This window comes from Melanostigma gelatinosum, assembly GCF_949748355.1.
Source record: "Melanostigma gelatinosum genome assembly, chromosome: 20".
Lineage (NCBI taxonomy): Eukaryota > Metazoa > Chordata > Actinopteri > Perciformes > Zoarcidae > Melanostigma > Melanostigma gelatinosum.
In genome coordinates this window covers 9,133,129-9,153,737 of record NC_136653.1, presented here as the reverse complement: position 1 = coordinate 9,153,737, position 20,609 = coordinate 9,133,129, and the positions used below count along the sequence as shown (strand labels likewise).

Genomic DNA, 20,609 nt, shown 5'->3' with positions numbered 1-20,609 from the left:
CTTCCTTTGTTTGTTTGTTTGTGTGTAAATCCACTTTCCATGAGAAAACCACAAATGTGGCTGCATGATTACATCCTTTTCCTACTTGTTTTTCACAAATGTTTTTCTTCCATGTACAAATTATACAACGATTGTAGAGTGAAGCAAAGCAGTGATCTGACTGAGCTGCCTCTGAAAACCAGTTTCTTGACAGTTTTAGACACGATCTCGCTGCAGGGTGACTATTTATCGCTCTGGAATCTAGTCTCTGGTATAAAAAAAGAAAAAAGGATGCCACACACACACACACCACCAGCTGGGTGGCATCTAATAATTGTTTGTTTTCTATCATAAGCAGCTTAGCACCGGGATTAGCAGCTGCTACAAGTTATGTTTCTGTGTCGCAGCGGGAGCGGTGGCTCCCGTCTTGTATTTTTCCAAGAGCCAAAACGATGCAGGACGGGCTGTCGCTCCCTCTCGGTACCGGGTCTGGCTGTTCTCTCGGTACCGGGTCTGGCTGTTCTCTCGGTACCGGGTCTGGCTGTTCTCTCGGTACCGGGTCTGGCTGTTACCTCGGTACCGGGTCTGGCTGTTCTTTCGGAGCCCCCTGTGCTTGCTGTGAGCGCTGTAGGAGTGGCTCTTTTTCCAGCTTAATCGTTGTCATTCAAAAGCAGTGAAAACACAAAAGGACAAAAGAGGGCCAGGTGAGCCACGAGACAGAATGACGGGGACAGATGCAGACTGATGTCTGTTTTTACAATACACGATTGTCTTCACATAAGCTTTTTTGCAATCAGACAGAATATTGCAGATCACTGACAAGACCCCTGATTAGATGAGAAGATATTGAAGCATGATTCAGAATGAGTAGACGAGGGGCCGCGTTACTTGCTCATGTCTCAAGTTGTCACCGGAGTGTTTATCTTTCCATCTCCTGAGCGCAATAGCATGTTTATTTGGGTCTTCATTGATGTAACCTAACCGGGCCCTCTTCACCTTTACGCTCCAGCTGTCCTGGGGTTCTAGCTCTGCCATCTGAGCCCCCATCAACTCTCCCCTTGTCCCTGTTTAGCCCAGCTGGTGACACAGGAGACCTCGGGGGAAGGGCTCTACATATATCTGTATCAAAAACTGTCAGAAAACACAGATATTTTACATATTTATTTACTTTTGTCAAATCAGGAAAAGTTCAGTTTTTTGTATTATTGTTTCGGGCGTTTCTGCTTTATTTTGATAGAGAAAAAGAGAGAGACAGGAAAACCAGGGGAAGACATGCAGCAGTGACTCCTCCTTAAAGGTACACTCTCCCTGGTAATCTACAACATGAAGCTGTATCTGCCTCAAGCTAATGTTAGCTGGTGTGATACTCTCTACTCTAACCTGCTGCCTCGGGCTCGGGAGTTGCCCTCACGTGAGCGGATCCGTCCCTCAAGTCTACGATTTGAACACAGAGGCTTGTTGATACTGTGAGTTATTTTTGTCCAGATGTGGGCCATGCAGCTTTAGTGTGGTGAGGTTGTGCAGTTTACAAATAGACTGATGGGACAAAGTGATTTCTCCACCGCTTAGTTTTTTTTCTCTCTGTCGCTCGCTCTCTCTCTCTGTGTGTCTGTGTGTCTCTCTTTTATCTACTTTTCCCCACCTGAAATTCTCTTATCGCTCATCCTTTCTCCTCCTCCCCCCCCTCCAATCCTTTTGACCTACTCTATCAATTATGCATCCGTTAATGGGGCTTATTTCCACTTTCCCGCTGTTGCCTCTCTTGTCCACCTGTTGTGATAGTTTTAATGTCGGTACACAGACAACATGCTATCTCATAATTTCAACTTTCTATCTCATAATTTCGACCATGGGGATACTTTTATTTTCAAGTCTAACTTTTAATTATTTTTCTCCTTTTTTTGCTGGCGGATTCGCGGGCCACATAAAATGACGTGGCGTGCCGGATTCGGCCCGCGGGCCTTGAGTTTGACACATGTGCTCTAGAGGATTAACGCACCGGCCTCTCCCTCCCCATAAATACATACCATTTCACTCCGGCACGTTGGGTCCCACGGGGCCTAAAGTAAAGCAGTGAACACTCACATCAATGATTTTTTTTTTTTTTTGATTAGGCAAAGTGTGTTTCGCCCCTCTGCTCCCCCGCCCCACCAAAAAGCCCCCACCCCATCTGTCCTCTTGTCTTTCTGTCCATCTGTCGCGGGACAATTAATTCTGCCATTTCATGTCTAGGATTAATTGAATTGGTCATGAACAAATTCGGCGGCGTGCGTGCGTGCGTGCGTGTGTGACAGAGACTGTGTGGAATGTGTGAGCGGCGTCCGTGGTCTCTCTCCCCTCGCTGTTAATGGGTCAGGGAGAGACAAAGAGCTGCTGTGTGTGTGTGCATGGGAACCAGAGGGGCAGGGATGGGAGGGGGACAAAGAGGAGGAAGTGGTTGAGGTTTGTATTTATTTTTTTACATTATGCGTTCAGTATTTTTACGAGTCATCGCTCTGGTTTTCAGAACCCAAGGTAACTCATTCAAATGACCGTGACTTAACCCCATGTTACTATGCAGACATGTAGTTTCTTTAGTGTGTGTGTGTATAATCTGGGAGGTGGACATGTAATTTACAGTATTCATCAAACTGTTTTGATAGTTTTTTTTAAAATCTAAATTGGGAGTTTAGTACCATTACTTTCAGTTCTATTGGCCTTTTTTATTTTTACAGCAGATGTTTAGGCTTGTCATTGCAGGAGAAGCACAGGTGTTGCTAATAACATTAACGACAGTTGTTTTTATGAAGTATCCTGGTAAGCCGTGACAGTGAGGCAGCATGCACAACACTTATAGCAAGGGGCTGCAAAAATACTTTTACTCCTCAGACTGCATTGGGATATAGTCAATATAAAACGTGTGTGTGTGTGTGTGTGTGTGTGTGTGTGTGTGTGTGTGTGTGTGTGTGTGTGTGTGTGTGTGTGTGTGTGTGTGTGTGTGTGTGTGTGTGTGTGTGTGTGTGTGTGTGTGTGTGTGTGTGTGTGTGTGTGTGTGTGTGTGTGTGTCTGTGTGTGTCTGCGGGGCCCCTCCTTTTCTTTTAGTGATCAATGGGGCCCTGGCAGCCAGTGGGATGAGATTACTGGTCTTTACTGGCACCCTGAGACACATTGGAGGTCATGGTGAGGACGGAGACAAACTCACACAGTCAGACACACAAACGCACACACAAGAAAGCAAGCATGCAGAATTACACACTCTGCAACTTTCTATAATAGTTTCTCTCCCCCCCACAATGTGTGGTCTGGAGATGTTTAGTGAGCCAACTGCTCCCTCTTGTGGCCACCTGTTGTCGTTGCATGTTGAAAGGAGACTGCACTGTGCAGTGAGTAACATTGTAGGTGGTTTGAGTGTTATTCTGTGAAACTAATAAGATGAATAAAGAATTATAGATTGAATTCCTTTTAGTTCGGTCTAATTTGTGTTTAGCAGAGTTCCCACCATGTATGGACTTTTCTGGAAGGACATTGTCATCAGTGAAGGTACTGTGCAACAAGTTTATTGTTGTATAGGATGATCAGAAATGGCGTCAAGAGCCAATGCCGTGGAAATCATGTCTGGTCAAACAGACGCAACACTTTTAAAAGAGCCTTTTAATACTCTTTGTTTATTTTATTTTAACTGGGAAGGACAAATACTTTCTTTCTGGTTACAATGGAGTTGTATTGTGAGGTCTGAAAAGAAACGGAAGGAAAGGTGGAGCACCGTGAGCCCTCAGGCAGGAAAATAAACTTGAGTTTCAGGTCTGTTCAGGTTGAGCCGACACACCTGGTGGGCGGGTTTCATCGTGCACGGGAGGCTTTAGTGTGAGTTGCTCTGTGATAGTGTAGTGGCAGTGCCAGAAGCTGCTGTTTGTGTTGCAGGAAGAAAGTATCCCGGTAAGTCCCCCCCCACCGCACAGCTTTTGTTTCCATTTATTTTTTGTCCCGGTTGTCTTCATGACCTGCGTTAGCGTAGCCTCTTCTTTGTTCGGTCGTATCAGATCTCTTAAATCTGTGGAACGTCTTTTGTTATCTGGGAACAGGTGTCTCTGTGGTAACAGGAATACTGTAAGGACAAAGTGACTTTAAATTGTGGTCATTTTCTACATTATTTTGGTTGCATGTATGGAACAGCACAGTTGTAAAGCCTTAAAGCCAGTTTGACACATCCGCCAGACATTCATTGTAGTATTACTAAATATCTAACACACGAGAGACTTGCAGTCTCTCACCTTGTGCCCTGACTCATATTCTTCCATATCGGTGAGCCCAGAGTTCCTGAAACATCGGTTCATTTCTCTTGTAAATTACACAGATCTCAATGAAATGTTCCAGCCAGTTGTGGCGTTGCGGGCCGTCTGAAAGGCGCGAGAATGACTTCATGCGTCTGGAAAGACAGGTTGACCTGAACACACATTCGCGTAACAACACACATGTACGTACACATGAGCGGCTGTGTTTTATGTGGAAACACTGGACCGCTTACGAGCAACACGTGGCAATAGTTCTGATCCTGACCAGTCAATAAAAAAAATCCTACCTGAGAGCAAGACGAGAGAGCAGACTATTCCCATTTCACTGTCAACCTCCAACCGCATTTGCTCCCCTAATCTGTTTCCATATGCTTTTTTTTTTAGGAGTTTTATGAATACACTACGGTTCATCCTTATTACCCATCCTCCTCCTCCTTTAAGTGGCCCCAATCCCTCGTAAAGCCAACGGCTATTAACGAGAAGTCGCATGGCACGCGCCTGGAAAACGCAGGCCTGTCACGCGCCTCACGCTTAATAGGAATCGACGTGGTGACATCTTGGCAGTGCCGCGCCGAGCCAGGAGAAAGACATTATTCGACGATGTGTTTTTCCACAGAAGAAACAGAAAAAGCTGGCATCAGGAGGACTTTCTTATGTCTTTCAGTTTCAAAATGTCATGCGGATGAACATTCCTCTCCACCACCGTTTAATACACTGCAATTATACACAGCCCATTGAAATCTAGTTCCACCGTGTGCCCGCGTGTAAATGAATGTTCGCCGCTACCACAGCAATTACACCCTTACGATTGTGTCATGTAGGGTTGTGTGCATGTGGCTGTAACTCTATCTACTTCTGCCTGACTTTGCACTTTGCGGTTCCTCAAAGCCAATATGATGTAGAGTAGCTGAGATACAAATTGATTTTACATCCAATCTGTCTTCACAGCTACCCCATACCAATACCCCAAGAGCTGAAGCTCCCCAACGGGGCCCGAAGTAGAAGAACAGAGTTTTCCCATCAAAGAAAAACCACGCGGTAGCACACCTCTCTTCGTCTGTCTCGCTCACGTCGAGCTCTTTTCTAAACGGTTATTTAGGAGCCTGTTTTCGTGTACTGGGAGATTGTGTGCTTTGTGCCGCCTCTGTTGACCTTTTGTGTGAGCACGCAAGAACATGCAAAAGGGAAGACAGTGTACCCATTTTGTATCTCGATAACGATATGCATCACCGTTTCTGGTAATTAGTCAGTATGAAACAGCCACGTGGTTTGGGATAGTCTTGTGTGAAATGAATACTTGACAGATGAATCATATTTTCTCACTTAATTAAGAACAATAGTGGAAAATAATCAGATTTTCTGAAAAAATTGATTTAGAATGCGCGCAAATTTATCAATTTAGACGTCGAATTGTGTTTCACAATCTCTCTATATGATTTCATCCCGATATGATTCCAATTAAAGGAAATAGTCATATTGAATTATTGCCCAGTCCTAGTCCATGGTTTATTCCATCAGTACCAAAATTAATGGAATACCTCGTCAGTTTTGTAATTTTTCTTTGCTTATTCTTTGATCGGATAATCTCTCATTTATATCAAAATCTTGCTGTATTGTTTCGGCACAGTTCTAGTGTGGCTGCTTACTTTGGCTTCAATTGGCAAAAAAAAAGCCCCCAACAGAACTTGACTTCTGATTGGGGTTAGATGTTGGAGAGATTCATGAAAACTAAAAAGCAACAGCACATTGGACAATAACACCTGATCTCCTTCATTTTACGAAAGACTTAATATAAGTGGAGAACCAAAGCCTCACAATGTTGCAACACACGGTACAGAATTGGTAACCTGAACAGGTGTCACGCCGACTGCCAAATGGATCATCTGTCGTCTCAGCAAGGACGGATAAACTCGGCGGATCGGAGCGGATCCCCAGACGTTGTAAAGCCGGTGGGTCGCTCTGGAGCGAACCGGCCCTTCGAGCCGTAACCAGAGCGGGTGTGACAGCAGTGCCGTTGGATCGGCGTCTGTCATGCGCTGAAGAGGATCGGTGTCGTTCACGGTGGCCCAGTAAAAAAACCCGGGCCGGTAGCTGGCCTTCCTGTCACTTGATTGCGGGACAATCCAGGACAGAAAAAGCCAACACTCAGAGTAGCACCCCGGGGAGCTTTCGGCGGCGCTGAATGGCAGAGTTGACCTCTTGCCACGTCCTGTTGTAGCACTTCCTGCCCTCCCCTCGGGATCTTGTCGTCTTCTGGCAACGTGCTCTGAACGGTGATCCTTCTACGGTCCAGTCCGCCCTCATGAGGAAGGGAAGAAGCAAAAGGCAGAACAGTAAAACTGATAGAAAGTTCTCTACTCAAAGCATATTTTCCTTTTGTTTAAAGGCCCTTCAGAAATGACAGGTCTTCAGTCATTTCACCTCCTGACTCTGTTATTCCCGTCACTAACTTCATCAACATCCAGCTGAGAGTCGGGCGGCTCCGGCCCTCGACCTCCCAGCTGGACGGACAGGCTTGTTTTTGAATAGAGAGGAAGAATAACAGTCTTCCACACCTCCCTGTTTCCATCCTTCCACCCATCCATCTATCACCCCGGGCTATTTTCTCTGTAAACACTGATTTGACCTCTAGTTTCACACTCGGAACACGACTAAGCAGACACAGACGGCGTGTCCTGGCATCCATACATGCAGGTCTTTTGTTGGGGGGGAGAGGTGCTTCAGGTCCCGTCTCAGCTGGGTTTACTCCCTGCAGTGGTGTACTTTCCCACTAGATGGTGGCAGAACCATTTGAAGATGTCAGACTTCACAGCACAAGAGGCTGCAATTAAGCGTCCACATGGTGTCCCTTTGCTCCCCCCGTGACCATCTGATATTGTGTGATCTGAACAGACACGGTTAGAGCATTCTGACAGCGGGGAATGTTTCTTATGATCCTTTTGGGCCCTCTTAAAAAGTCCAAGGTGTTCCCGGCTCTGAGACATGCTTCCTGGCCCTCTGAAAGCTCCCTCAAATGGAAAGATGGATCCCTTGTCAGATTGGGGAATATGTGTTCATTTCCCCCCTCCTTTTTTTTGTGGATGGAACCAAAGACTGATGTTACAGCGCGGCATCCCTAAAGAGAATTCATGTCCCTTGTCTTTTCCTCAAGTCTGTCATTCCAATCACGAAGCCTTATGACAAAACCGTGCTCTGCGAAACACTGAACTGATTTAGCATGGGTCAGTTCTCTTGGCGCGAGCGCAGTGGCTGTTAGCTTCGGTTCCCCTGTTCAAACCGGCCTGCTGGAGAGGTTTTGTGGTCACTGCTCGAGGCGCCGTTGCCCTTCTCTGCTGGTCGCCTTAACCTCTTTCACTGAAGTATACAAAGAACAGAACCGACCTCCGATTTCGCCAGCTTTGTGCTCATGCAAACGACTGACAAATCTGGCCTCCAAATTGACGCTGGCGTGACAGCGTAAGCGAGGGTTCTGAGTCCCAGATCTCCTCTCGGTGGGTGCCGTTTGATGAATGCACCACATTTTGAACGTCCCAATGAGCCGGGAGGGCGCAGGTGTCTTGGCGGTCCCCATCTGCAGCCAAGCGGTTCAGCCGTATAGCCCCACTGTGACTCGGTGTCTACCCAGAGCCGGTGTTCAACTCTTATCAACATGGTGGACGCAGGATGTGGCTTATCTCGCTGCTGTGTGTTTATTTTGAGCATTTTTCTTCCGGGGAAGTGAACAACTAACGGCACCCCGAGGCTGTACAGTCTGGGTAGACTGAGCTTGACTGAGCCACAGCACATGGGAGCTGACGTATAACGGACCATTAAGCCGCGTGTTGTAAAGAACCGAAAGGCGCAGACCTAATTGTTTTCCATCGTCTCCGTTTCAGATAAGACTTAGCTGGGCCCTGTTGAGGTTTCTAGGGGAAGAGGCTGTGATAAGCATAGTGTACATCTGGGAGAAGGACTACTCTATTGCGGCAAAAGTCATAATCGAGATTGTTTTGGTCATGACTTTTGTTACTACTGTATTTTCCCTTGGTAAAGAAAGCTACGAGACGTTATCTTACTTGTGGCCCTTTATTAGCGGAGAGTACACAGGCTACTGTGGGCCTGTGCCAAAACAACCTGTCAACACCGTTAACGTTCTCTAACATTCTCAACAATCTGCTCCCGGTCATAGACTAGCTCTCCACAGGCTACAGCACAAACACAACATCCCACCTCACTCTCTCTGCCAATCTGGGTACGCTCGTGTGCAAAGCAGGATGTTCAGCAACTTAGGGAAAAAGTGTTGTGTTGTAAACACCCAGAGTCAACTGTGAATGTACTGTCAACACACACCGTTGAGTGAGTCATCTGCTGTCAATCGCTGGCTCGCCTGCACACAAATGCATATGTGTGCTAGTATGGCAGGTATTCCTATCCCACAACACAGAACACAGTTTCCGTCGGTGACTGACAAACACGTGCATGCGGCCGTCGGGCCCTCTCTAAAATGCTGTTCTCTCGCAGGGCTCCATGGCTTAAAGCCCGCGCTCACATTCAGCCGGTCCCTGGGGAGAGCTGCCCGAGGAGCCCACACCACCCTGACGCCCCGCTGCCACTTTCCACAGCCCGAGGGGAACCGGGAAGCAGCCGGCAGGAGCCATGCCTGCCCTGACCACCGGAGCCGGCCACGAGCCAGGTACTGTACAGAGACCCCATCGGGCCACGAACACAATCTCAAACGCAAGACTGTCTGCACAACGCACTGTTTTTATTAACATTTCTTATGTCCACCATCACAGAAAAAAAAGCACCAAGTGCGATTCCCAGTCTTACATTAAGTTAATACATTTATATTTAAGAGCCACTTAAATGTAACTTCAAATTAGAGATGATTTGCTCTGAACTTGTCTTAAAGCTGCTTTTTGTCGACCGGAGGGGCCGTTCTAAAAGTCCACTTGCACTTAATTTCGCTCCCCGCCTCACGCTTTAGGACGCTGTTCTCAGGATCTGATACACAAACGCACATCAGTTCACATTCTAATAAGGCGGCCAAGAAGAGACGGACAGTTAGCTTTTAATGGTGCGAGCACCTCACAGGGCTGATAATGGGCAGCCCGCTCCGCAGAGGCCATAAGTCAAAGCTGTGCTCGGATTAACCTGAACACCCCCCCCCCCCCCCCTCACCCCCACTACAAAAAAGCAATGCAGCTGCTCTCCAGGTCTCTCCTCCAGACAGCTGCTGTTTAGTCGTTTCTCCTCCTGTTCAGCCGTGATGGAGCTCTGTTGCGGGCTCAGTCGGGGACAGATAACTGTTACGCCTCCGCTCAGTTTGGCTCGGCTCATCTCGGTTTATTTCAGCTCCCACTCTTGGATCTTCAGACAGTCAAACCCAGCCCACTCCTCTGTCTGCTGCACACCATTTATCTCCCCACTGAGCTCCATTAGCAGCAAGGTTACGTTTCGAGATTTCTTTTTCTTTTTTACATTGTGTGGGTGTGTGTGTGTTTTGCTGCATTTATACCGAAACCTTCTACCTACCCAGGGCTCGACAGTGTGGATTGCCAGGTTGCTATTGTCTACTATTTTGAGAAATTGCCAATTTGTATCCTATCGGTGATTTAAAGCCGGAGAACTCAGAACGAACAGCTAGGTTTAAACGCAGTTTAAACAAATTCAAACTAGCATGTAATTCCTTTGAATTAGTGTATTTACCTTTTTAGTATATTCTATATATATTCCTGTGTGGCGTCATACAACCACTGTGTCTCGTGAGATTGTGGTACGGCTTGGAATTTGATGCTGGCTCCAGTACCGCCATTATCCTGAAAAGCTTCTCCCGAAACAATGCCAATGGGCCATATATCTTTGGAAATACATCCTGCTGTCTTAATCAGTGATGGCCTTTTTACGAGTTTCTGGCTTAGGTCCTGAGGATGAGACAGTCAGACAAGGTTGTCCTCATCAACAGTGTTTCTTTATGCCATGTGAAAGAAAAAAACTCAGATTTTCTTTTTTTTTTTTAACTCTTAAATATCTTTATTAGTGCCAGCCTCAAAACTCCAGCATCAGTCGGGATAATGTGTAATTTGGAGTCATGACTTTTCTAAGAAAGCCTTCGTTCACCTTTCACGGCAGCTGGATTCTCAAAATGTCTCGAGATCACCCTAAAGTTGCGGGTCACGTATCGGGCCGAATTCCATCTGGTCAGTCTTCAAGAAATGCGTTTGTGTCCGAACCACAGCGTCACGGACCAATTGGCGTCCCGTGAGGAGCAACTTGCAGCCACGCCGGTGTCTTCGGTGCGTGTCGGACGAGATGGAGAGGCGGCCGTTCGTTCTAAACGACAATGGCGGCCCCTGAAGAGGTTAGTTTAGATGCTGTATTAGATTGCAGCATCAGTTATGTCGGATCTGGAGAGCATTTCTTCACTGAAAGAAGAGCAAAGAACGACTGAAGGCTTCTCTCAATGGAAGAGATGTTTTCTCTCTTATCCCGACTGGCAAGAGTTTGATTGACACATGGTTCATACAATCGCCTGTCACGGATTTTTTTAAAAGTGCCCTCCCTTTTCCAAAAAGTTTCAAATGACGCCTTCTTACACGGGTCAGGTTAACATACATTTTGATGAACTAAACTCTCAGGAACATGCATGAAAATGATGTTATGAACTAAATCCGACACATAAAGCTGTGGCCAGCCGTGCTCGGTGAACGAGACACACATTGGTGGATTACTGATTTAGTCGTCGCCTAAAATCAGCTGGCTTTGACTGACTGGTCTGCCCAATAGTGCCGCTAACTCGACTGCCGGCTGACAAGAAACACAGGCAAAGGAAGCAGATGTAAAAGAAAGAAACCAAGTGAGTGCGACTGAGAGTGAGAAACGATGACTTTTATTTGTTTGAATACGAAGAATTCTTTCCGTTTTCGTCGGGGCAGGATGACATCCTCCTTGGGAACAGGGAGGGAATATCCTCTTGATGCTCAACGATCTCCCCTGAAAAACCTCCCAAATGGAAAGCAGAGGGTTGAGAGTGGCACATGACACTCCATCCATCTGACTGCCCAGCAGCAGCACATGACATGACATGAGCCAAGCGGTCGGCGCTGCCAGAACACACTTGCTCTAACCCAGTCAGAGCGCCCCGCCAGTTCAGTCAGCCAGTCATTCGTCCAGCCAACGGCGTCAACCGTTGTTTTCAATCCATCATTTCTCAGGCTACGAATTACTCCGGTTGCGTCTGTGGATCCTTTTTTATTTCTTCTTCTTTTTTCTTTTTCCTCCTCCATCCTTCCTCTCTTCCACTCTCGTCCTCTGATGAAAGACACTCTCGGAGAGGTAGCCAAGCCGCTCCAGTTTGTTTTGACGTTTCGATGGCTCTGCCGGGGCGAATGCGTTTGGAGTTTCCTCACATAAGTAGCGTTTTCAAAGGGTTTTTCGTGGTTGTGTTTTGATGAGTTTGAATCTGGAGGACGGAGGGGGGGGAGCTTTTAATGGTGCATTTATAAAGGGGGTCTTTGATGCAAACAACTCAGCTTGACTGCACTCTGTATGGGTCTGACCCCTGGTTTAGTGGATCACAGCCACCCTGAAGACCAGAGCAGAGCAACAAACACTTATCTGCTACTACTCTCCATCGGTTATGCTCCAGGACTCTGTTGTGTTTGGAAGGGACCCCGCTCACACGCTGGTTTTGCGCTTCACCTCCTCCCCTCGGCTTAATCTTGAAACCATCAGCTCCACAGTCTGGTTCTCTGTAAACTGAATTTGAAATAGTCATCTTTTCATTTTTTTACAAGCTTGGTTAGTACAACCTCAGCGGGCCTTGCAGATTTCTGCGTATGTCGTTCTGAAGCATCGCTCATGCTACGGCCGGGTTAAATGCAAACGTCCACCGTCCTTGTGAGCATCATTTTGAGTGTGAAAAACGAAAGGATATTTCATCTTGAAATGTAAAAAAATACTGACATCAGCCACACAGAGTTCATCCTTACTACTTCTTCCAAAACGTCTGTTTAGCAAACCCACGTGCTCGTTACTCCAGAGACTGATTGTTTGCAGGCTTGAAGGATGCGTGGCTGGGAAGCCATGTGTGCCATCTGTTTATAGTTCAATAAAAGGAAGGCTGATATTGAACTTTTCAACTGATCAAAAAGTGGAATTTCTAGTGGGTTTTTTTTTTTGGGGGGGGGGTTGTTTCTGATTGGGGACAGGACTGCAGTGACGATCAAAAGTGGGATGGTAACAGCCTTTTTTTGGTATTTTGTAGGTTGTAGCACTTTCAGGTGCATATTTTTTTTTGTGTGTGTGTTGGACAGACAAAATAAAAAAGATCCATAGATGAAAATTACGTGTGTGAGCCTATACCAGTACAGCCGTTCATTTGCATGTTTACAAATGCATACGTTGTCTTGACTATGTATTATGTATTATATTATGTATATTATATATTCCTGCACACGTACAGCAGTTATGCTCTGCTGTGTATTATCAAACTACAGATGTATGCACATCTGTTTCTATGCATGTGTTGTTGTTTTTTGTGTGTGACTGTGAATGCATGCAGTAATTCCTCCCACTGCCATGCTGACTCTTGATGTTTCCCCATCCCCCCTCCTTCCACAGGTCTGTATGAGCTGCTGGCGGCTCTGCCCTCCCAGCTGCAGCCCCATGTCAGCCGCCCCGAGGACAACACCTTCCTCCAGGACATGTTTGGGGAGAGAAGCCTCCACTCGCTGGTCAAGGTAAAACAAGAACAGGACACCTCCTTTCTTTTAGAGTGGTGTGTTGTGATGTTCTTCAGATTTTGATACTTTACGTTACCAGCACCGTAGAAAATCACGTTCTGGCAAATCCTTTAACCAGCATGCTTTTCTAAAATGTTGTGATATTAAGGTTACAGTGTAACAGTTTAATAGTCATGAATAATCACATTTAGCTTGCAATCTCACCACAGGATCTGATAACTTTGAAACAAAGGCTCCTGCATACGGCCAGAGATGACACTCCAACCGGGAGGCATAGAAAAGAAACATTTAGGTGGCTTCAGAAAAGTGGATGTCATTTGTCTCACTGTTTTAATAATAAGTTCTGTAATAAATATATATTAAAAAAAAAGAAGAAATCTAAGAAGTTGCATGTCTCAGTTCAGACAGACAATATCTATTTCATCACTGGATGTGGAATCTCCATAAATCTGCGTCTCGGTCTACATTACCCACCGCTACGGGACAGAATCCAAACTCTGTCTCCCACGAACCCCCCCCCCCCCCCCCCCCACCCCACCCCACCCCCTGATACCTCTGCTATTCCCATAAAAAGCACGATCCCGCTTCATTCAGCCTCCCTTCCGTGCGGTCTCATTCGTACATTGCTAAGTTTATTGTCATTCCGACGGCCTACCCTCCCAGTTCTTCTAACTCCCCCAGCTACCATTGGGTGCACTGCTCAGGAAGCTCTAAAATAACACAAATACACCATTACATATTCCTTATTTATACTGAATTTACCCAGCACATGAAATACATAAAATTATATATACCTGAAACAGCCATCCCCCAAACACACGCTGTCCCCTCCGTAACTGATGCCTCTCAGACACTGCGCTACTGACGCAACGTATGTGGCCTCACGATACGTCTCCGCTTGTTGTGGGAGAGAAAGCAGGTGGACTCCACCCTGGGATTGTTATGGATAGCCAAAGAATACGGCCTCTTGAACATGGATAATGATGGGCATATCCTGGCTTGTTCACGGACCACAGCACAATGTCCAGGACCCGATGCCATCACGCCGGGTCCAAAGCCAGCACTTTGTAAACTGACCGACTGTAACAGAAGAAAAAGCCAACTTTTCTTTTTCCGCTTCCTCGAGTAAACACAGTCATTTCACAGCTATTCTAGTTGCAACCCTGCACGTCTGTCTGTGATGCCCCCCCTTCCCGTCTCCCGAACTGGGTCTGGTCTACCAGGCCACGGTGCCTTGACAAGGTGTTCTGGATCAGACCGAGTGATCGGACCCTGGTGGATTAACGCAGGCCTGATACCGGATCCGCTCCGGTGGGTAGGTACAGAAACAGGAGCGGGAGAAAGATCGTCAACCCCAACCGGTCCGGGTCTGAAGTTTTTCCGGGCAGTGGACATTAACCAGAGGCCTCGAGCTCAGGACTCCGAAGCAGAAACACTATCCAGCCCTGTGATCTCCAGACCTCTCTTTCCCCCTCCATCAGCCCACCTCTCCATCTATCAAGCTTTCACTCACTTGCACGCTCTCTCCCTCTTTCTGCGCCAGACATTGCTTGCTGTAGTGTGTCTGGATTAGCGTTCGCAAGGCTTGCACTTTGATCACGAAGAGAACATCAATACAGTTAGTCTTACTGAATTGCAAAGGATTGTTGAGAGGTCTCCGAGGTGTCGTACTTTGAGCGACGCCCTCCTTGGCTGTAGCACACTGTCTCTCACTGTGTGTTTAAAATAGTTTAAGGCCAGGCCACTTCTCCCGTTTGCCAGGAGCACTGCTGCCTCACCAAAGGGGACAGAGAACGCGCTATGCACAAAGCCTTACTAAGCCTTCGCTACTCTCGTGCAAGTTCCCGCGTCTCAGCGGGCCATTTACAGCGTGCTCTCTCCAAAGCCGTTTGTCTAACTTCACATCCCGTCTGGGGTCCTCAAGCCACAGCTCTACAGCCGAGCCGAGCGGCCATGCGTCTCCCTTTGGGCCTTCAGCAGATTACCGACGCGACGTGCCGAATGCACCGTGTTTTATAGCCGAGTAATGTTCGGCTTTGCGCAGGGATTTGAACCTCTAAGCTGACCTTGAAACGTGGCCACTCTGTTGGCCGAGACGCAGTCCTAACGGGTCGTGATTTATCTGTGTGGATAAGTCGAGCTGAGAAAGACTTAGGTTTAAGGCCAACAGTTGGGCTGCAGTTCTGACGGGCAGAGGGGGGGCCGTGCTTATTCGAAGACATTTAACACGTAGTTATGTCACATTTTTCTCACCAGAAAGTCCTAAAAGTGCTGTTGGAACGCTGACATACGTGTTATGTTGTAGATGACATCATGGACTCTGGTGGATATCAAAGACAGATGACAGACAAAGATTCTAATTAACTTATCGACACACTTTTTGCGGATCAGAACTTAAAGCTACAACGGTTGATCAATTAATAGAATATTTATCAATAATTGAATTAATCGCAAAAAGTCAAAATTCGCTGATCATAGCTAATAAATGTAAATATTCTGTCAGGATCCCTGTCAGACCAGACACCTCCCATGGCCACACAGCTGCAGCTACTTCAGCTAATCACCTCCTGCAGCCTGACACACCAGACTCAGGTCCCACTTACGATTCCCCTGACACTATATAAACTCTGGTCCTGCAGTCTGGGGTTGTCAGGTCGTACCGTCTTTCACCCGCGTCAACCCCGTGGCATCTTCTGCCCTCCTTGTGTTAAACGGACTACACACCGCCGCTCTGCCCTCCTTGGTGGTTACGGACTACACACGCCGGCAAGCTACCAGCCCTCCGGTGTCGAGCCACGGGACTCACACCGCCGATCTGCCTACTCTCTGGTATCGAGCTACGGGACGTGCGTATCAAATGCACGGTGGAGTGTTTGTACAGTGGCTGAGCGAGCGGCGATACTTAGAAGAACTCTGTTGAGCTCAGTCCTGTGGGAAACGATTTGGCTCTTCACACACCACGTTGGCCCGGGGGCTTCTCTGTCACTCTCTCCCCAGGCCGGAGGGCCTTCTGTTCCACCATCGTGCTGGAATGCTTTGTGGGACATCCAGCTGGAGGCTCCAGGGCCCAGCTATCAGTCAGACCCGTGGCCGAGCTCCCCTCCACCACGCCAGGGCCGAGGAGAGACGAGTCGTCCCTGTCTGTCGTTCTCTGATGAGACCAGACAGCAGCCTGTAGGCTGTCAACACATTCCTACACGGCTGCTCTTAAAGCGCAAAAAAACCCTGGATTGATTCCACCCTCTGCTCCACTTGTCAGTTTCTGGAGTGATGAAGTGTTTCTCTGCGTGTAAATGAGCAAACACGAGAGCTGGGCCTACTTTCCATTTTAGCCTGGTCTCCAGAGATGCAGTTTTGTCTCTCAACATTGTGCAGTCGCCACATTGAGGCTGATAAGGAAATGTTTAGCCAATTTAGCCGGGCTGTTGAAATGATTTGGAATCCCTACCAGGCCACTGGGGCGTATCAAATGCACGGTGGAAAACTGGAGTGTTTTGTACAGTGGCTGAGCGAGCGGCGATACTTAGAAGAACTCTGTCGCGCTCAGTCCTGTGGGAAAGATCCGCTTTTGCCGCGATTCGCCCCCCGTTTTGATGTACTGCGAGAGTCCGACATGGTGGGGATGGAGGCTGTGCATGTTTTCCGTACATGTGTGCTTGTTGCGGTGCACATGGGGTTCTGTGTGCACACTTTGCTCACATGGTGTGTTTACTCAGAGAGGCCTCGCCGTGGCCTCTGCAGCCAGACATTGACCTCCTTCCTCTCTCTCTCTTACTGATGAACACAATCTGTCCTTTCAGATCCATGAACAGCTGAAGCTCTACGAAGAGAGCAAACCAGTCCCCATCCTGGAGAACGCTGCAGGTCTGGCCCATGAAGTAAGTTCTTGTTTTTGTTTTTTTTGAAGGAAGGCTTCCATTTATTTGGTTGCACATACTGATGGGTGACAAATAAAAGGGGGGAAAACCAACACAAAGTCTTGGTCTCTGGGACTCTACTGGAGGGATGAACATCATTCTAGAAGAAAAAACATCTTTAGGTGTTGAATTCGGTTGAAATTTCAGGGTGCCCAAATACCGGGTTTCAAAATCATATTTTGGACTGCGTGCAAGTCAAATGTATCTTTTTAAAGAAGTTTATACACAGACTTTTGTATAAATGATCCAGTAAGTGTATTATTATTAATATAATTATACATGCATATCATTTTGACAACCTCAGATGAGACAAACTCTGTTCTTTGGTCCCCATTGGGGGGGGCCCGGACCACAGGTTGGGAACTACTGGTAATAGTAGTTTCCATTATAATTATCTCTGCTGGTCATCACTTTTTGAACACAAGATAATGGGATTATTTAGCTTCCCATCAGCGTGTTTAATTGCCTTCCCTGATATATCATATTGTAAATGTTGTGTCTTTTCCCCTGTAGCTGTCCGAGGAGCTGGAGGGGAAATCCGCCAACGGGGAAATCAAAGAGCTTCTCAAACTACTGGCCTCCCCCCACGTGAAGGTGAGTTTGGCTCCCGGTCAGTTCATTACAGCCTTTATTCATTTCAGCATTCAGCGAATGTTAAGAAAGCACAAGCCCTCTTTTGTGGAGGAGCACAGTATTGTCTAAAAACTACACAATCTTTGGCTCATATTCTCACCGATGTCGTCACACAAACGGCGCGTGTCACTCGTTTGTGCACTCAAAATAGTTTAGCGCTTCGATCCGGCCCTTGTCTCGTCTTCACGGCTGCCGGGCCCCGCCGGTCTCTTTATCCAGTCACAGACTGCTGCAAAAACGGATTTACACATTCTTATTTTTAAATGCGTGACTTTGGCCGTCCGTCGGGCTCCCGCAGGTGTCTGAGCCAGACGGCGGGGATGGAGGGAGAGCTGGACGGGACTCCTTTCTTTAATGCGCTGTCGTCATGCTTATTTGGGCTCTGCCAGAAACAACAGCTCAGTATGAAGTCCTCTCCCAACACACACACACACACACTTACAGTACATTCACATATTCAATACCTCTCAGTGTCAAGGGTTGTGAAAAGACGAGAGGGTTCCCAAAAGGATCAGTCTCACATGTGGGTTTTTGAACGTCTGCGCTAGTGATGTCATGATTAATCTCTCAAAATGAAAACAATACAGTTATACGCATATAGAGAGACTGACCGGCAAGGCATGACAACGAGTTCATGACCACTTCACCAGCAATGCACGCACACCATCCCACGTAGACACACCATGGTGGACACACGCACTCCAAACACACGCTCACGCAGCAACTGTCCCGAAGACAAACGTCCCAATCCATCACAGCCGGCTCTCCTACTTTGCTACGTTAGGGACGTCGGGGTCTCTTTCGTCTCTGTCAACCCCCGAGGTGAAATGCGGCGGCAAATGAGCGCCACGCAAGCGTGGCTCTGTGAGAGATCTGTGCGGTTTTTTTATTATTCCGATTGCGCTTACAGCGGAGGTATTTGGAGTGGCCGGGGTCAATCCATCAAAGCGAAGAAGTCATCGATCTTAAACGCTCTGCAACTTCATCCGCCGAGGTGAAGGCAGCAGACGGGACTTTGGGCCAAGCTACACATCGGCCAATATCATGATGGTTTAAATCGTTAAAAATACATTTATTTTCCTCTGAGAGAGAGAAGTGTGCATCTACTTAAAACTTGTGTTTATAGTTTTTAGCTGACCGGCACTGCTAGCTCACCTAGCGCCACTGAGCTCGCTAACGTCACAGTTGGCGTAGTTCAGCAGAAAGAAAATAGTTCCTGCATGAATCTGCGGAAAGCGTGTCTGTGGATTATCTTGAATAACTGGGTCAGGATTTCTGGAAAGAGACATTGCTTTTGAGTTTGTCAAATGTATTTTTTGCCAACTAGTCCCATTATATTGGAGAGAAGACAGACGTCTCTACGGACAATAGCTTTAAAAGTAGGAAACTCACGGCAAACCGATCTAGATTGATAGATAAAGGTAAGAGGAGAAATATGGGTTTTTGATTTTGGGGTGACCTGTCCCTTTAAGAATGGTTCGTTAGTGTCCCATCTCCTCTAAATGTGATGGATTCTGATGTTTTCAGATCTGTTGACTAATTCTAATAAGAACTTAAGTATCGCTTTGTTTCAAGCATCACATTGCTGTGAGATTATTGAAAACCGGACGTGAACAGAATGATAATCTGTCCGTCAAAACACCAACGAAAGCTGGAGCCACAATCCACGGATCCCCAAGCTTCAGTGTGTCCGGTTTAGATCGACAGCGCCCATACCCATCAAGTTGAGCGATTGACATCTGTATGCGTTCCCAAACAGTCTCTCTACCGCTCAACTTTTCCGGGCCTCAAACGCTGCTCGCTGGAACGCTCGGTCAACAATAGATCAGTTTCAGCACCTCTGTTCGGAGGGTTAGGGCTTCGACTGCAACATGCTGACGTGTCGGAGGCTTCTTGGCAGTTTGTCTGACATTGCGTCTCAAACTCTTATAGGCTGCATGTGTGCTTCGGGAATAAAGTATTGAAAGATCTCGTTCTGTCTCCATCTGCCCTCCAGGGCACTTGATACCGTACCAGCCAGCCCCGGTGTAAATCACAGGGCCGTGGGTGTAAAACACAAGCAGATGGCCGCTGCCTCTGAATGGCGTCTCTGTGCGATAGTAACTGTATCACTCTTAATTATGGCTGAAATGATCCATTCCTAGGGCGGGGATATAAATCAGGCTCTTTAAAAACTCTCCCCTCTCTCTTTCTCCTCCACGCTCTTCCTCGCCCCCCCCCCCCCCCCCCAACACACACACCCCTTCACTCGCGTTCCCTGGTTGCCTTTAATCAGAGAGACGTATGGAGGGAGAGTGTGGGCCTAATGACCATTAACGCATGTAGCTACAACCTCTGGCTCTGAACGCGTTCGAATCCATCACCCAGCGCTTGAGGGAGACACCCCGATCCATAACCGTCCTCCCTGCGTGTTCTCTGTCCTGCTCAAAGAAAGAAACCATCGATTGAACCCTTAATAGCGTGTATTGCTACACTTTATTTGGCTAATTAGACCGAGATAAAGCCAAGGCCTTTTTTCGTCTTGACTGATGACCCTTGCCTCTTGATTTTTCCCGCCCATCCACCCCTCTATCCCTCTCCTTCCTCCAGAGCCTCCTGTCGGTCCACGACACTATCGCCCAGAAGAGTTACGACCCCGAACTACCTCCGCTGCCTGATGACATCGACGACGACGAGGATTCCGTGAAGATCATAAGACTGGTGAAAAACAAGGAACCTCTCGTGAGTAGCGTTGGCAGTGGTCTTGAGAAATTATGTGGTTGGAATCGTACATGGCGGTTTCCAGCAGCTCCCACAGCTTTGAAAGATGGTTTTGGGAAGCTAACGGGTCGTAGAAAATGGTGCGCCCCCAGTGTCCTGGGTGTCAAGGCCCCGACCGTGGGCCGCGACATTCCAGAGACGTTTTGGTTGCGTCGTGTTCCCCCGATGAATGTCTCCAGCATAACTGCATCATCAGGTTCTTTGCTATTTGTGTTCAACATCTTAATGCTGGGAAAATCCTGTGATCTATGCTTTGTTTACTAATCCCCGACTTTCTGAACACCCAAAGCAGCAATCGCACCACAAGTCAAGCCAGTACCGTAGAT

At 47.4% G+C, this 20,609-nt stretch overlaps 1 protein-coding gene across 2 annotated transcripts in view; it reads left to right on the top strand.

Annotated features, from left to right (window-relative positions):
- mpp7a (MAGUK p55 scaffold protein 7a) overlaps positions 1 to 20,609 on the top strand; it is a 58,399-nt gene that overhangs the window by 13,853 nt on the left and 23,937 nt on the right. The window contains exons 1-6 of one of the 2 annotated variants that reach the window (XM_079291682.1): positions 5,218 to 5,288; positions 8,751 to 8,922; positions 12,852 to 12,970; positions 16,774 to 16,851; positions 17,404 to 17,484; positions 20,113 to 20,244. In XM_079291682.1, the coding sequence (XP_079147808.1) occupies positions 8,886 to 8,922; positions 12,852 to 12,970; positions 16,774 to 16,851; positions 17,404 to 17,484; positions 20,113 to 20,244 (447 nt within the window). In that variant the 5' untranslated portion in view covers positions 5,218 to 5,288; positions 8,751 to 8,885. Of the gene's footprint in view, positions 1 to 5,217; positions 5,289 to 8,750; positions 8,923 to 12,851; positions 12,971 to 16,773; positions 16,852 to 17,403; positions 17,485 to 20,112; positions 20,245 to 20,609 lie in introns of those variants that run through there. The other variant, XM_079291681.1, reaches the window with a different exon arrangement.